Source organism: Sapajus apella, unplaced genomic scaffold (genome assembly GCF_009761245.1).
Source record: "Sapajus apella isolate SASKATOON/1434 unplaced genomic scaffold, GSC_monkey_1.0 scaffold76, whole genome shotgun sequence".
Classification (NCBI taxonomy): domain Eukaryota; kingdom Metazoa; phylum Chordata; class Mammalia; order Primates; family Cebidae; genus Sapajus; species Sapajus apella.
In genome coordinates, this window is record NW_022437016.1 from 2,016,393 (window position 1) to 2,034,500 (window position 18,108).

The following is an 18,108-nucleotide window of genomic DNA, read 5'->3' on the forward strand; positions in this document are numbered from 1 at the left end:
ACCTTCCATAATCAGTTTCTCTATAAAAAAGAAGCAATTGAAAATTCAGCAAACTTATAATACTGCTAATTCCTGCATCTATCACTATCCTCCCTAAGTAGAGAATGACGGGATGTCAAAAGTTACAGATTGCTTTTGATACCTCCCCATTCCAGTTCCGCAGCTCCCTCCCTTCACTGGCCCCAAGCCTGTAGCTAAACTCACTGAGGCCCCTCCCAGCTCCAGACCAATCTACCCCTGCCCTTGATCCTGGGTCACAATGATGACAAAGGATGAGAGATAATTAGCAAACCCCACCCCTGCTCACACAGGAATCTAATCTGTGCCTGCAGGCATATACATACACACAAACGTACATACCCGGGAATACAGTCATCTAAGTGGATGTGGCAGCCATGGGTAGAGGGCAGGGGTTGGATCAAGATAATTAGTTCCTCAACTTGGAGCTGGATGGGTCCATCCATTGCTCCATTTTTCTTATCCAATCTACACAATGACTTCGCATTTTGCATATGGGAAAACAGAGCTTAGAGAATGAATCACTTTGCTCACAATCACACATCTGGTAAGAGGTAAAGCTGGGATATGAATTGGGGTCCGTCTGATTGTAAAACCTGTGCTTCATTTCCAAATGAGAAAGTCTTTATCCAAAGTAGCCCCAGAGAACCCTAATCATGATATAAAGTTCATGTATCATGATCACAGCTAGGGAGAATGTGTGAATATCAAGTCAAAGGGTGAAATGAAGCCCCGGTGGGAAGAAGGTAGTTTTTTCAAAATATAGAAGTATCAAGAGCATAGCAACATATAGTGAAAGTATTCTGCTAGAGCAGGAGACTCAGAAATTCACACAGTGCTTGGGGAAATGGCATGGGAGCAGAGATGACGGTGAAAGGAACCTGACAGGCTAAGCAGCTTCATGCTAATCATGTCTGGAACCTGGAACTTCCAGGGATGACTTTGCCTACTCTAGTTTTGCCCTAAGGCCCAGCTCTTCCTGGATTAGAATAGATTCTACCTAATTGACCTGTTTGGTGCTCCAGTCCCCTACAGACTTCTGGAAAGCTCAGAATTCCAACAAGGTGAGCTAAAACTCTGCCTTCCTGCCTGGAGATCTTACCAGTGGTTATTGTCATGCCCAGTGCCCCCTCTGGAATCCACATCTGTTATTCTAGCTTTTATTTTTGCCATATTACAAAAAGGCCAAAATACCATTTAATTACCCATCCAGCTCCAAGTTGAGGAACTAGACTACCACACTTCCTTTCTGTGTCTAGAATAGGCATTTTTCATAGCTCCTTTCTCAATGATCCCAGTAACTTGCACACAGTGTTCTAGACAAGCCACTCCCTAGTTGATCAGAATTGGCACATGAACGCTAGAGACCATAAGATGATAGTGACTGGGATCCCACCCCGCCTGGAAATGTCAGCCTCCTCCCTCTTTGCAGCTATCTACCAGTGGATTTTTAAAAGTCTGTAACAAAAGTGATGAAATATTGGGAGGCTAAGGCATGCTGGCAATTAATAATGTAGGAACAGAACCCATATCTTCTTTATTTGGTGCCACAACATCTGACATAAGAAAACAGAGAAAAAGCAGTTGGGAAATGTTCAAAGAATCAATGAATGACAACTATGACTTTATTTTCCCACAGAATGTACCTTTAGAAACATTTAGGGGAATGAGAAACATTTCAATCAGGCACATTGACTCCCATCTCCTTGGCTTTCTTGTAATTTCCAGTGGCTTCCCCAGATCATAAAAGTGGTCAGGGTCTTGTTGTTATGAAACCTGGGAAGGCTAGGGCATTTGTTTCTAATGTCTAGGGACACCAGAGCTAGGGTGAGGGAAGCACTGGGCTCAAGCTGGGACTCAAATATCATCCCCCTCGGTAATGAACGGTGGCCTCTGTAAGTTAAGGTTTCCCTTCTGTAAAGGGAGAAGTGAGTACCCCTGCCTTCTTTGCTTTGTGGGGTAGATGGGAAGATCACAGGAAGGCCATCTGTAAACTGTAGAGGGCTATACAAATGCTCATGGTGGTTATTTGCCCTGTTTGGTCTATCGTCCCTAACCTACTTACCAAGTTTGACCCCTCCACTCCTCCCTTCCCTAAAAGTTGAAAGGACACCTACAGGGATTGTCTTTTTCTAGTGACATATGTAGTTCACTGAGAAAAATGAGGGTGGAGCTCACACATTAGGAAAGTATGGGGCTGGGACTAGAATCCTCAGCTGATGCCCACAATTTTAACCTTATTTCAAGCTACTGTTTTCTATGTACTTACTATGTACCAGACATTTTACCTGCATCATCTCATTTTATTCTCCCAAAAGCCAAGCAAGAGAATTACTATCCCTCATTTAACATATGAGGAAATTGAGAATTAGAAGTTCCTTTATGTGAGGTTACCTGCAAGGCATGTAGAAAGAGGAGTAAAAACATGAAATACCCTCCATCCCACTTCAGCACTGCACTATCTGTCCTCTTCTCACAAACTCTGCCCCCAGAGTTTTCAGCTTCCAAGCCCAGATTCATCTTGGCCTGGTTCCATGTTTAGCAGATGTCAGTGACACATAACTCATGGCCGGGGAGAAAAGGGACGCCAGCTATCTTTAAGTCCAAAGGCTTCTTTCAACCTTACAGACGCAAATCCCCAGCTTCTCATCTCCCGTTCCCTAGCATCACTCCCAAATTTAAAAAATAAGACCAGAGTATTTAATCTACCACCTAAGTGGTCATAACAGGCAAAGACGGAGTGGAAGAAACACACAGAGAATGGTTAAGTTGACCTCAGTGCATCCCCTGTGCTCTTCTTGGGAGCAAGCATGGATGATGGCAGGAAGAAAAGTGCCCAGGAAGGAAAACACTAAGTTTACCCTGCAAGTTTATGGCAAAGCCAGGTCTTGAGAGGGACCCCCAGCTATTGTTTCAGCATTCTTTCTGCCCCCTCTCCCATCTTATTTATAACAGATTCCATGATCCACCATGCAAGGAACTGGATTTTCTGGAATGAGAAAGTCAAGTCCACAGCCTGAAGGCAGCTAAGGATGGAAAAGGGGTGGGATTTAGAATCAGAGTAGTGTCCCAGACCCCAAATGGGTACACAGTGAGTGAAGATTTTATAAACATAACCTAATTGTATTACATCAAAGTCCTGAAGCTTATTGCCCTGCTTAATGATGTGTCACATTATTTGTAGGGTAGCACAATAAGACTTCTATTGATTTAACGCACTTCCTTAAAGACTGTCATTGTCACAGTCATAAAACGGAGCTATTCCCAGACAACTCAATTATATCCACTGTGCCCATAAACCACCCCGTGACCCACACAGTTGCACACAGGAAGCAGAAAGGGGTGACAGCACAACTGCGGATGCAAAGCCCCCAGGTATTAAAGGGAAGGAAGGGATCTAGAGATTAGGAAGGCAGGTAGACCAGGATTTTGTCCAGTTGGGAATGTGCAGCTGCATCAAAAGCCCTAGACGGGGGTGTAGAGCACCCCACTTGGTCTTGGTCCTGCCAAGCAGAGATGTGTGCAAGCTCCCTTCTCCCCTGTAGACTTAGTTTCCTCAGCTGTAAAACTGGAGGGCTATGCTCAATGAGATCTTTCAGATCCCTTCTGGCTCCCACACTGTGGTTTTTTATGTTATGATTGCAATTGTTCTTGGAGACAGGGTGGCTGAGCTGTATGAAAAGATGCAAGTGTGCTTTTAACATTGATCTTCACCCTTTCCATCAATTGAGAGCCTTTCTTTTCCAAACAGTTGATAATAATAATAATATTAATTATTATATAGTTAATAATTACTATTAACTATAACAAAAGGCACTTCAGTATGGCCGAAAGAGGGAAAGATCCCTTACCTTCTCCTGCAGGCACTTTGCTTCCCACAAAAGAGGGCTTTTGCAGCCAGCCAGCCTTGGGTTCCAATCCTGACGCTGCTACTTATTAGCTGTGTGTCTACTGGCACTCGGTGTGGCATGTCTGGGACTCATTTTCTCATATGTAAAATGGGAGTATGACTATAAATACACTATCCTACTAAAATACATGTATACACGTGCAATATTTCTAATTTTCTCAAAATGCTATTACAGAAACCACTTATCTTTAATGTGAGAAGCAGACAAGGATAGCTACTTATGTACCCATTTCATAAGGAAAAACTGAGGTGGAAAAGGGATAACTTTTCTAAGGTGAGTGGCAGAGACTGGCCTCCTGCACCTGGTCTGAGGAATTCCAATTCTGATAACTGAGAATCAGAGGGAAATGAAATCTGCTGGCCCTTCCTGAGGATAGAAGCCCCTCCACAGGACAGAATGGAAACCATCTGCTTGGTTGAGACGTGATGGTTTTTCCCAGAGGAAGGGAGCTCTTCTTGGGAGAGAAGAACCCATGCTCTTCTTGGGTTTTCCCAAGAATCTGGAGAGAAGAAGGTGTCAAGCAGAAAGCACTTGCCACCCCCCACCCTGATCCCTGGCAGTTGTTTCAAGGAGAGGATGTGGGAAGCAAAGTGCCCGCAGGAGAAGGTAAGGGCTCTGGAGTCTAGAACACTAACTTGGGGCCTCAGAAAATGCCTGACTTGAAAGAATCCTGCAAAATCATTGTGTGATTCCTCACTCTGCCCATTGTGAAACTGAAGCTCAGAGAGAGGCGGGGATTTGCCCAAGGCCACACAGCTTAGATGTGGCAGAGCCAGGATTTAGATCCAAGGCAGCACAGCTGTCTCCCCAGACACCTTCCCTCTATACCCTTCCTGGCCGCCTCCTCCAGCAGGCACTCTGGGCTTACCTTTCTGATACTGGAGCCACAGCTGCTGCTGGACCTTCTTGCTGGGAAAGTGGATAATGCAGGTGAGCTCTGAGCCATAGAGAGCCTCTGCGATGTAGTGGGAGCCATAGTGCTGGATGAAGGACAGCAGCTCCTCCCGACTGCTCTCCTTGGTCAGGATCTTGAGGACATTAGTGAAACCTGGACAAGAGAGGAACATGTGGAAGTGGTCAGACGTGGGAGGCTGGAGGCTCGCAAATTATACAGTGGCAGGGGTTCTTCCCAGCCTGGATTTGGTGCCTTACCCCTTAGCATAGTGGCAGCTTGGTAGCTGCACTAGTCATATATATATACGTAATGCCCTCTCTTACATAGGAAAGAACGCTCTGAGGGGCACATCAGACATGACGACCAAGAGGGAGTCTGCAGGAGAAGAATTCCTAAACTCAGCAACTCAGGCCATGGAACTTAAAAAAGACAAACCAGGAAGTCAAAGACAATATCTATTCACTGAGTAACCAGTGTGTACTAGGAAAAATGTCAGATGTTTCACCCTGTTTATGTAACTAAACCTTAGCCACAATGCTATATACCTTCACAACCACAAACCCCACTGTGTCATGAGCACGTCAAAGCTGAGAGACTATCAGTAACTTATCTTGAGCTTCCAGCTAGAGAAGCTGGACTCAAACCCACTTAATGTTCTCACTGCAAACTGCAGGCATTTTCCACTGCACCAAATAAACCAGGGCTTGAACTGCCCATGGCTAGAATCCTAAGGCTGCATTTGCCCGGAATCAGCATATATTCTGAGCCCATGAATCTGATTACTGGTTTAGCTTCCTGTAGCATTGCTTTTCTTCATATCTCTGCTGTTCCGACTCTGAGACAGTGGTGTCTTCTCCCTAGATTTCCGCAGAGCCTTCTTGCTGCTCTATTTCTCTTAGTCCTAGAGAAGTCCTCAGCACTTAGCATGGGACCTGCACAGCAGTCACTCAGTAAAAACTACTCCCTCTCACTCTCCTTCCTCAAGCGGGCACATGACCAAACTACTCTTCCAGGGGTGTTCCTGAGCTCCTCTCTGGTACTGAATAAAGCCTAGTGACCTTCTTTAGACATTCAAGTTTCCAAGCTCGTTTCTCATGCGTCACCCACACTAAGCTTTAGCTCCAGCCAAATTAGTTTTATCATTTATCCTGAATGTCACCTGGAATTTCCATCATTCTATCTTGCCTTGCATCCTCACTACCCTCAACACCACACACACACACACACACACACACACACACACACACACACACACGAAATGGCCTCCCTATGTCTTCCCTAAGTCACACCTATGCTTCAAGGCCCCTGGGAGTCACCTCTCCTCCAAGAAGCCTTTCCTACCATCATGGATGGGAGTGCCTACTCTCTGCACTTTCAACATTCACCACCTTAAAGTCAGAAGCTCAACCTTCTTTGTCTCTGAATCTGCACAGGCATCCTCCCTGCACACCCACCCCAACTGGGTATAAGGCCCAGTTCCTGGGGGACAGCAAACACTCCAACAACAATTATTACAAGAACAACCAACGCTGTGCCACATCAAAGTAAAATGTAAAAGAACAAGCTTCTTCCAACATCACAAGTCAGCTCCAATTTGCAAACATTTGATTGATTGACAAAGGGGTTTTCCAGGAGCATCATTTTTGATTAATTAAAGCAGATGCACCTTTGTACTTCCAATAGGAACATCACAGTCTTATTCACAAGTGCAGTGTGAGGTCGGCGGGGGGGAGAAAACAGAAATAGGGCTCAAAGAATGAGTGTTTGATGAGAACCCCTCTCCATCAACCTGTTAGGTAATGCAACTGGGTAATTAATACAGCAGTGTTAATAATGAGATGGTTTCTGTTAAGTAATAAAAAAAAAACACACCGCCACAGAGATGCCCTGAGGCTCTTATCCAGGCAGACAAAACTGCAATCAAATCCTTGATTTTTTCCCCTCTCTGCCACTTATTAGCTGTGTGACCTTGGGCAAGTTACTTAATCTCCCTGACTCTCAGAATCCTTAAATGAAGAAAAATGGGATAAATAATGCCTTCCTCACAGTACTGTTCTGTCATAAGAAACGAAGCATTATAAAACGCTTGACAGATGTCAGCAATAATTACTATTTCTACTTCCCAGAGGGTGAAATCCTCCAATTCCCAGGCTATAAGAGCTCCATTTTGCTGATGAACAAAGTGATACTGAAAAAGAAAAGAGAAGAAAAGAACTCATAGATAATTAGAGGACACTCAGACAATAAGCCAGTGACAGTGTTATTTGTAAGAGTCAGGGTGGAAAATCCTCAGCCAGGCCTCATCTTTTCAGATTCCTTCATTCATTACTTATTTTTCAGTTTTCATTTAATTTTTTAAATTCCTCCATCATACATGAGCACCAACAATGTGCTGATCTCTGTTAGTTTTGGAGATATTGGAATAAGTAAGACCCAAGCTCTACCCCCAGTTCTCAGGTCATAGACAAGATTCTGACATAAATCAAGCACTTATTAGTGTCTTGATATAGATATGCAAGCACCGATAATTCCTTGAGTTGTTCTGAGGGGAATGGAAAATGGGGGAGGCATCACAGAGCAGTATAGTATATGTTCTCAAGGCAAGGAGGTCCAGGCAGAAGGAGCAGTATGTGCAAAGTCCCAGTTGCATGAGAGAAACATAGTGCCAATCGGGGCACTATAAATTGTTGTCAACTGTTGAGGCTGAAAGCATGTAGATACAATGTGGTCGGTGCATGTGTGTGGATGGGGTTACTTTTGTACAGAACATGGACAGGAAAATAAATTAGCCAGGAGAGAAAGAGAAATTGGTATCTGAGGAGAATTTATAATTCACAAGCTTGAAATACTTCAAGAACATAACTATGACTTAGATGATAGTTTATCCCCACTCTTCTATTCATACTTCCATACCCTATGAGATTTTCCTCTAGGAAGCCTCTCTAACTCCCCCAGAATAATCAGCTCCATCTTCTGTGCCACTGCTTCCCCATGATTGCACTGACCCTATCGTCTGTCAGTCTGTCTACCCACCCTCCCTGGGACTCCTTGATGGAAGAGAGGATGCATCCTCATTTCCTCACCATTCCCAGTGGTCTCATATGCCCTGGCACATGCTAGGTCCTTGGGAACACGTGCTAAATTACTCCAGGTCCCCTGGCTGCCCAGGCTGTGGTCCTCACCTGCTGAGAGGGTGATGGTGCTGAGCTTCACACGGTAGAGGTTGCTCCGGACCCGCCATTGCTGCACCATGGGGTAACCCATGGCCTCGTCATACCTGATATCTCCTGGGAGAGGAAATAAGATGGTCACGTGAGCCCAGAATTAAGATGCTTCACACCACAATGCTCACCCTGCAGCTCTTGGCTCTGGGTAATGGACACCTCTTTGAAATGCAGGCTTTCATTGGGATTGACAATTTTATCTGAACCCCACCTCCAGGACTCTTCCTGGCCTCTAATCTCAGCCCTACCTCTCATTTTTTCTCTCTGCTCTCTAGCTTACAAGTCCCCTTTACCCTATAAGCAAAAGCAACCTCAGGTCAGATCTATGTCTTACCTAACCCCATTGGCAACTTGTCACCAGGCACGAGACATCTCAGTGCTTCACTTTCCACATCTGACACTATAGCTATCTCTGATGCTCTTATTTCATAAGCATGTTATGAGGCTCAAGTAAGGTACTAGAACTGGGAGCCCTTTGGTAACCTACAAATGTTGTGGATGTAGACCAGGTATAAGCAAGCTACAGCCTATTTGTTATGTGTTATCTATAGCTGCTTTCACACTATGACAGCAGAGTTGAGCAGTTGGAATACAGACCACCTGCAAAGCCTAACACATTTATTACCTTTCCCTTTATGTTTGCTGACCCCTATATAGACTATCGTTTCTTAACAAGGAAATGTGGATGTTCATAAGTCTTATGTAAAATTAGTGTATATCTAAATAAACTCTATTTCAAGTAAGACTGAGAAACACAGGCAATAAAAAGAAGTTTAACTGTATAATTTCTCAGCATCTTGATTAGCTTACTATGCATGAAGGCAGTGTGCAGACTTCTTTGACCATAAAAACCCTTTTGCATAAAAGTTCCTTTGGAATTCACGTTTTATAGAAATAGATTTCAGGAAACACAGGTGTAAACAAAAAATAAAAAAAAGATATAACAAAGTATTATCAAATCATTAACTTTGGGCAGTGGTATATGAAAAATTCTTTTTTTCTGATTTCTAGTCATCTGTATTTTCTAAGTTTTCTACCCTAAGCTTTGCAAACTCTCTCTTTTATAAGCTGAACAAAAATACATTAAAAAGATGCTAGTCACATCCACAGTTATTATTACTGTTTTTATGTATCCATGCTTCCTTGTGCCTCTGCAAATGGCAGGCACATTTTTCTATCCTTTTCTCTTGTCCCCTGGTGAGTAGGCACTTAAAGAGATATTTGATACCAAGATTAAAATGAGAATCTCATTGGAACAAATGATTTCTTCCTGGATGTTACTGCAGTATTAAAGTTGTCCGTTACTGTCAACTGTTTTTTTTTCCCTCCTATCCTCCTTAGCCTTTTCAGGAATAAAATAGTTTTTTAGAGGCTTTCATTTTAAAGTCAAATATTCATGATCCCCAAAGATATGTCCACTGGAGTGAGGTTGTTTGTTATAAATATGTCCTCTTTGTTTATCTGCTCTGCCTTTCCTGTCCTTGTTTTGCAGACACTGGGGAGAAAAGGAGATTGCGTGGAGGGAGGAAGGGGAGGGCTGTGTTTTTGACTAAGGGCAGAGAAAACATCTGCACAAGAAGATTCAGACATCAGGGACAAGGCAGTCTCTGCTCCTTCCATTACTGCTCATTCATGTTCAAAGCATGCTTGGTGGGGGCATTGGCAACCAAGGCCTATCTTCAACAGAGGGAGGCAGAATGATGCAGGCTACTGAGAGGCAGCTCTTTCACTTGGTGGCATGAAGTCCAAATGTAAAAACAAAACAAAACAAAAAATTTCTGATTATCAAGTCATTTATAAAACCGTCTTCTCACTCCATCCCTCACTCCCTTCCATCCCTGCTTGTTCCTGGATTCAAGCCTGAAATAAAAACTTCTCCACCGGAATGAATGTCAGCTTCTTGAGGTCAAGATCATGGTCTAAATTCTTCCTCTTCTACAGAGCCTAGAAGAGAGCCTGGCATATAGTAGCCTCTCAATAAATGCCTATCCACTGACTGCCTGACTCTCACTCCGTTCCTGACCATAAACTCATTCCTGGGTTACCCTATCGCTGACTCCCATCTTGCCCTTCCTATCCCACCTCCCCACCTGGGGCTTACAGTGGGAATGAAGCTATGTGATGAGGGGATAAATTTTTTCCTGGTAATTAAAAAACAAAAAACAAACAAAAAATCTCTTGAAATGCAACAGTTCCCTTTATTAGGAAATCTCTAAAGATCCTTGAGTCAAAACACAGAATTGTAACAATTTGAACCACTAACAGATACCCATAGTGTACCATGCATTTTAAATACATGATCTCTATTTCTCAGAATCATAAAACATAATTATCATACCCTACTTTTTTTTTTTTTTTGAGATAGAGTTTCACTTTTGTTGCCCAGGCTAGAGTGCAGTGGCACAATCTTGGCTCACTCCAACCTCTTCCTCCCAGGTTCAAGCAATTCTCCTGCCTCAGCCTCCTGAGTAGCTGGGATTACAGGCACCCGCCACCAAGCCCGGCTAATATTTCTGTATTATTAGTAGAGACGGGGTTTTGTCATGTTGGCCAGGCTGGTCTCGAGCTCCTGATCTCAGGTGATCCACCCACCTCGGACTCCCAAAGTGCAGGGATTACAGGTGTGAGCCACTGCACCCAGCCCATATCCTATATTTTAGAGGAAGAAACTGAGGCTCAGAGAGGGAAACTGCACAAGGACATACCAGGATCAATGACAGGTTCAGGGGCCTTTCCGTTAAAGCACAGCACCTCCTCACAGACCATGGACATGTCTGCCTTAGGAAGTAGTAAACTCCCCATCACTTGGGGTATCTAAAGAGGGAAAACCACTCAGGAAGGATATTATAGACTTGATTTCTCATCAGGAAGGAAGATTAGACTAGTTGCCCTTTGCAGTCCGTGTTAGCTCTGAAACTTTATGATCTTATAAAAAATGAAAATTAAGGAAGCCATATAAATTTTTTGAAACACTTTACAAGGCATCTTTTACATCCATGATTTCATCTGATCTACATCTGTGCCCCTCTTTGAAGTAGCACAGGTCAGGGGTGATGTAAGATAGCGGCTATGCCATCAGCTTTGGGGTCAAGACTGACTATGTTTAAATCCTGTCGTAGCTATAGACAAGCCACGTGGCCTTGGAGGAGTTCAGGACCTTTCTAAGCCATTTAAAGAGGACAGTAATGGCCTTGCAGGGTTACATAGTTTAACACATAAAAAGTGCCTGGCTCCCAGGACCCGTTAAGCACATGTGGGCCTCTTCCCCATCTATGCTCTTTTACAGGAAAGGCTCATGGGAGTTAGATGACTCTTTTGAGGTTTTTCAGAGTTTGCAAGTGATGGGGAGGGAAGGTGGAGATTTAAATCCAGGTCTGTGACACTGTGGGGTCTTCCCTGGGGACAATTCTCCTTTCAGTGAGAGAGTTCTGTTATCCTTCCCTGTGTGACGATTACCCCATGATGGTTGTCCCTGGGCAGGGGATAAGACACGCAACCACAGTATCACAAAGGCAGAGTCAGGACCCTCACATCTTAGGAAATCTCTTAAGAAAAGGGTAGAAAAGGAGCTGGGAACAGAAAAAGAGAAGAGAATCCTGGGGTTGGGCAGTAAACATAAAGCCTCAGGAAAGCCTGCAAAAGGCAACTTCCCAGTGGGGAGAGAAAGTGGTTGCAAGGGTTGGGGAGCTGCCAAGCGGAGTGAAAAGGGCAATGATTTAGAGCTCTGGCATCCGGGTTTTAGTGCGGGAAGATCCACTGTGTGACTTTGGGCTGACCCTGTCACCTAAGTATAGATTCTTAACCTATCAAAATGTTAAAAATAATACCCACCCAATGGATGGCACAGTGCCCACGTACAAAAACAAACTGTCTAACTCAAGTGCTTTCAAGCAGGAGGGGCTCCTGGTTGGAGAGTCCACTTCTTTTATTCTAAATGACTTAAAAATGAACCGGGAAAACAAAATACTAAAAGTGGAAAAAATATCAGAAAATTGTCAATGACAATGAAAAATGTTTTGAGGCTCATTCACAGAGGCAAAACCCTCACGGAGAAAAATTGTTCGTGTTCTCAGAGAGAAACCTCCTCTCAAAAGATGACCATGGTCTAGTGTGTGGGGTCTCAGGGAAGCCCCTGGTTCTGCACAGCCAATAGCAGGAGTCCAAGAAGGGGCAAGTTCCTTCCCATCCTGTCCCTCAGGAAGGAGGAAGCTTGACTGAGGCCGTCTTGGATCTGCTGAAGACTGATATGCCCTAGGTATGTGGTCAGGGAACCCGGGAAGGGTCTAGCACATGTGTCTTACCAGTGAGCAGTTGGAGGTCCGGGAGGGGCTCGGAGAGGACCCCCCGGCACTGCTCCTCCACCGGCAGCGGGATCACCAACAGCCCATCGGCCAGCTGGGGAAAGTCCTTGATGAAGTTGTTCTCCCTGTGGAGAGGAGCAGAGAGACTGCCAAATCGAGGAAGTGGAGGCTGCTGGGGGCTGCAGGGCAAGGAGGCAGGATGCTATAGTCAGAATAAAGGCTCATGGTGGGGTGGCTTTGCTGTGATGCCTCTGGTTTCCCGAATCCCAGCTCTGAAAACACGGTGCTACCTACAGTCTCCTGAACCAGGCAGGCTGGGGTTCAAATTCTAGCCCCACTGCTTACTTGGCTGTATGATCTCAAGCAAGCTACTGTTCCTCTCAGAACCTCAGTTTCCTTGTCTATACAGAGAGACTTAGCTCTAAGGGCTGTTGTAAACACTTAATGGGATACAGCTGCCAATTATTTAAGATACTCTCTGATGCTCTATAAACTGTATATTTGGCTGCTAAATGTCCCCTTGCATAAGCAGTGGCAGTGCTGTACCAGGATGTGAGAACTGAGAATACTGTTTGAAGAACAAGGGGGCAAGATTAGGCAGAAAAAAAACAAAAAACAAACAAAAAAAAATCCTTGGAAAAATAAATGTTTGTTAAAATGCAAAGGCCCTAGAGATTTTTTTTTTTTTTGCTCAAGCTTTTTCTTTTACATATGGGGAAACTGAGGCCTGGAGAAAGGGAGTAACTTGCTGAATCACAACCTGATAGGTTAGCCCATGTCTTCTGACTCCAGATGAGTGCTCTTTCCCCTGCTCTAACTTCTTCAGGCGCCTCTATCCCTCTCCTGCAGGCCAGACCCAGGGAACAGAAGACAGACCCCTGAATGACCTCAGAAAACTGAACCCTGAACAAAGTTCTGAGAGGATAGTAGTAACACTGCAGCAGAGGGAGGCAGCTATCATTCTTCTAGACAATAGACCTGCCTAAAAATTAACAGCCTGCTAAGAGAGGTGGTGAGCTTCCGTTACTGAGAGTGTGCAGGCAGAAAGCTTGACCGCCAGTTGGCATGGATGGTATCGAGGGCTTTTCCATATTAAATATGACTTCTGGGGTCCCTTTATATTCAGAGATCCCCAGCATTAAAGACACAAATTAATCTGGAGAGGAGGAGGAGAGAAGAGAACGGGGAGGAGAAGAACAAAAGAAGGGGGATATTTATTATTTCATTTTGACACACGGAATGGTCAACCTTGAAATGAAAATCAGAAGCAGAAAAACAAAAATGTGTGATGCCAAAGCAATGCCTTTGAAGTCGGTATCTCAGACCGTTCAAAAGCAGCTGTAAAAGTGTTGACTGGCTTGGGTCACCTTTCGTCTGCTCAACATCTCTGGACCCCACTCCAGGCACCTTTGAAGCTCATCACCAATTCATCCATTTAATGAACACTTTCTTCATTTCTGAGTCCAGAGGATGTGACATTATCACCATCTTCAATACCACCAGCATCACCATCATCATCATCACTGTTTTTGTCATCTCTATTATTCATTGAATCTTTATAATTTGCTAGGATATAGCTAAACACTTTACATACATTTTATCATTTAATATTGACCGCAATCCCAGAAGATCAATATTATTATCTTTAAGTTGCAGATAAGTAACATGAGATTCAGTGTTAATAGGTGGTGGAGCTGGGATGTGAACCCCAGTCTGGCTGAGCCTGGGACTGTCGGCCCAGGCATGCATGTGCATGATGGCGAGTTTTAAGGTCCACACTTGCCATTGAAGCATGCTACTGTGTGTGGGTATGCCATGTCTGTCTGTGGAGTCATACTTGTTTATGTCTGTGTGTGCACATGATAATGGGTTCTATCTAGATGGTTGGTGTTTGGTTTGCCTGCAAATCTGGGAGTGTGGAATAGCAATGTGAATTTAAAAAGACAGGCTTCTGGTCAATGGAAGTGCCACCATATAGTGTGTAATCCTAGCCAGGACTAAGTGTCCTCATGCATCCCTTGTAAGGTGGCCTCTGGTGATAGATTTTCCCTGAAAGATGTAGCAGGATGGAGGGGGTATTCCAGGTCCTAGTCACTTGACTAGCATGCACTGAGCACACACTTGGGTGGAATCCTGTGCTGAGTACTAAGGAAACAGAGACAGATTTGGCTTGTCCCCCTGCCCTCTAGATCTTCTCAGCCTAGAGGGGAAAACACAAATTGGCCACGTGGAACAATCGGTGGGGGCTGCTATCAGGAATTCTGCATGTTCTGGGTGCTGCTGCAGAAGATCTCTTCCCTGTGAGATCCCCAGCACCTTTTTCACTCTGGGCAGGAGAGGCCAAGGATGAAGAGGTAGCTTACCCTTGGAAGCTGAGAAGAGCCTCTGAGGACAATAACAATAGCCTTTTATTGAACACCTACTATGCACCAGGCAGTTGCCAGTATATACTCTTCACCCAACCCTATAAAGTAGATGCCATTTACATTCCCCATTCAGACACTCAAACGCTGAAGCACAAAGAAGTTATGTAACAACCCAAGGTCGCAAGGCTGGGAAGTGCGAGATCCCAGGTGGTTTGGCCCCAGGTCAAAGTTTAGTCATGTATTGCTTTCACCCATGAGTTAAGTTTTAAAGTTGACTCAATCTAGTATTTAAATTTTCCAGAATTCTATGAGTTTTAAAAGCAAACTACATGCTTAAGTCGAGTATATTTATACTTTGTTATGTACTAAAAAATGACCAGCTTGTGGTGTTATTTCTCAACTTGCCTTTCCCTAAGCATTCACTCAGACAGTTGAATATGGAAGAGTTAATATTTGCTGTATACCTGGCACAGAGTCTTTGTTTCTCTGACAGGTCGTGGTAGATGTCTTCAAACGACACCCTAGCACTCCTCATCACTGCTTGGGTGCAGGGTGCTGAAGGAGCTGCCTGTGACAGACACAGACTGTCAAAGCTGGAAGGGCCATAGTGCCTGGGAGAGCGCTGAGCCCCGACAGGCTGCAGCCGAGAGAAGAGCCTTGCGGCTCATACAGCTTCACCATGTGCCCCAGGATCTGTTCTCCATATGACCTCTTCGAGCCTCACACCAATGCCACAAGATAGGCATATATTCCCCGTTTAACCAACAAGGAAATGGATTTTCCATGGACTTACATGCTGAATGCATTTGGGAAATGAGATCTGAAGGCAAATCTATCATTTTTCACTTTACCACCCAAAGATCTCCATTTCAAATCTCTAGAAACATTCTTATAATTGCAGAGGAGGGAAGGTAATGACGTCTTCTCTATCCCCATGTCCCCTCCTCCAATCCCTCTGCCTTCCTGTCAAGTCAATCTTAGCTCTGCAAAGAAATCTGACCCCAAAGGGACCACACAAGGAAACAGCATGGGCAAATTCAGGAGGCAGGGGCCTGGTTCAGGACGCCCCTTCTTGGAGAAAGGTTTTCCTTCCTGAGCTTCCAGAAAGTAGAGGGGGTCTTAGAGAAATGCAGAGAGAGATAGAAGATGGAAGGGTGAGAGTTACGCAGCCAATATGGGAGGCTGGGAAGGAGGGACGCAGATAGGCGAAGATGAAGCCCAAATGAACAAGATAGCAACTGCATGGTCTCTCGGGTACTGGGTCCCTTCCAACTGCCTGGGCAATGACCACGAGTCCTGCAAGGCCTCTGCCAGCAGAGGGCGCCCGGGGCCTTTGCATCGATCAGCTCTTTCCGGAGGCAAAACACAGATGAGAAGAGCAGCCACTGGGAAAGTTCCGCTGGGCTGAGAACCTCAGATAGAAGCCCAGACAGCAGCTGCAGAATCCACCCACCTGGTAGAGGGACCAGGGAGCTGGCAGAGTGCTGGCTTAAACTTGGGTGGTCAGAAATAATTCAGATTCTCAGCGCTCGTGTGTGTGTGCGCAGTAAAAACGACCACACAACTAATTCATATAATAGGAAGACAGAAAAATGGGCAATATTTATTTACTGATCATATCTGTTGCTCATCAGCTATGCTTTAGTTCACGTGCCAACATTATTGCGTGTGTGTGTGTGTGTGTGTGTGTGTGTGTTAAAAGCCGCTAGGTAACTAACCCTAGCAATTGAAATAATGATAATATTTACAAAGATTTATTGATTGCATTTGTTGACCATCTCCTATATTTAAGGTAGTGTGTCAAGATACAGTAGTGTACAGGAATGCAAAACCAAATATTGTATGTTCTCACTTAGAACTGGGAACTAAGCTATGAGGATACAAAGGCATAAGAACTTTGAGGACTTGGCAGGGGAAGGTCAGAAGAAGGATTATAAAAGACTGCATATTGGTCCAGGTGCAGTGGCTCATGTCTGTAATCCCAGCACTTTAGGAGGCCGAGGTGAGGAAGATCACCTGAGGTCAGGAGTTCAAGACACATTTGGCCAACATGGCAAAAACCCATCTCTACAAAAAATACACAAATTAGCCAGGCATGGTGGCACACACCTGTAATCCTAGCTACTCAGGAAGCTGAGGCATGAGAATCACTTAAGCCCAGGAGGCAGAGGTTGCAGTGAGCAGAGATCATGCCACTTTACTCCAGCCTGGGCGACAGAGGGAGACTCCGCCTCAAAAAAAAAAAAAAAAAAAAAAAAAAAAAAAAAAAAAAAGACTACATATTGGGACAGTGTATGCTGTTCAGATGATGGGTACCCTAAAATCTCAGAAATCCCCATTAAAGAACTTATTTATCTAACCAAAACCACTTGTGCCTCCAAAACAATTGAAATTAAAAATTATATAGGAGTGTGTATGCCATTTTAACCTCATAAAAACACTGAGAAAACTACTATCAATATTCCCACTTTACAGATGAAGAAACGTGTTCAGAGAGGTTATGGAACTTGTCCAACTGGGGTCCACAGTTAGAACAGTGGCAGTGGCCAAGACCACATTCCAACACCCCTAGATTCTAGCTGAGATCCCGGCAGACAGTGAGTACATGCTCAGTGAATCATCCCAGGCCTGAGCTCTTGATCACTGGGATAGCTTGACTCATTTAGAGATGACACCACGCAGTTCTGTTATTCACCACCACAGTGAAGTGTGCTTTCATGAAGTCATTTTTGAGAGATGCTTGTTTAAACAAACAGTGGCTCTGTAGCCACTTGAAACACAACGTTCATTTATACACACACACACAAACACGCAAACACACAGGCAGACAAGCATCTCCCAAATTTATCTGTGATAACTGTTCAATCTCAGTTGACATTCTAGGGAAACAATTCATTGATTTCGAAATAGTAGATCTTGGGTCCTGGGGCCTCTGGCAGTGAGAGGTCCCCTTCATTTCACAAACACTTATTGGGGTTCTACCCTTTTTCAGGAACTGCTTTGGGTGCTAGGGATACAGCAGTGGAAAATCAGAGGAGATGCCTCTATTCGTGAAGACCAGGAGAGAATCAATGCTGCATTGAAGTCTACAAGATTCCTCACAATCTAGACCATACCTACTTACCCCTGCTTCCTTGTCGTTTGTCCACGGCCCGCTGGGCCACTATTTTCCTCCTGCTATACTGTCCTTGGGTTCATTTTCTGTGGCATACTCCCATCCTACACAAGGACCCGCTTAGAATTTGTCCTCTCTCTGGAAGGTCTTTCCCTTCCCTCTGCACCTGAACAACCCCTATTCATCATTTACACCATCCACTACTCCTCTGCCTTTGAGAGCTCTCCCTGGAATCTGTTCTTCTATTACACACCATTATAGTATCTTGCTGTTTTCTT

General features: G+C 44.5%; 1 protein-coding gene across 3 annotated transcripts in view; it reads right to left on the minus strand.

Annotated features, from left to right (window-relative positions):
• The window catches only part of ASTN2 (astrotactin 2), a 948,324-nt gene that overhangs the window by 270,436 nt on the left and 659,780 nt on the right, over positions 1-18,108 (minus strand). For all 3 annotated transcript variants that reach the window (XM_032251601.1, XM_032251600.1, XM_032251599.1), the window contains 3 exons: positions 12,350-12,474; positions 8,007-8,111; positions 4,798-4,977 (listed from right to left, as the gene is read on the minus strand). In XM_032251601.1, coding sequence (XP_032107492.1) covers positions 4,798-4,977; positions 8,007-8,111; positions 12,350-12,474 — 410 coding nt within the window. The remainder of the gene's footprint in view (positions 1-4,797; positions 4,978-8,006; positions 8,112-12,349; positions 12,475-18,108) is intronic.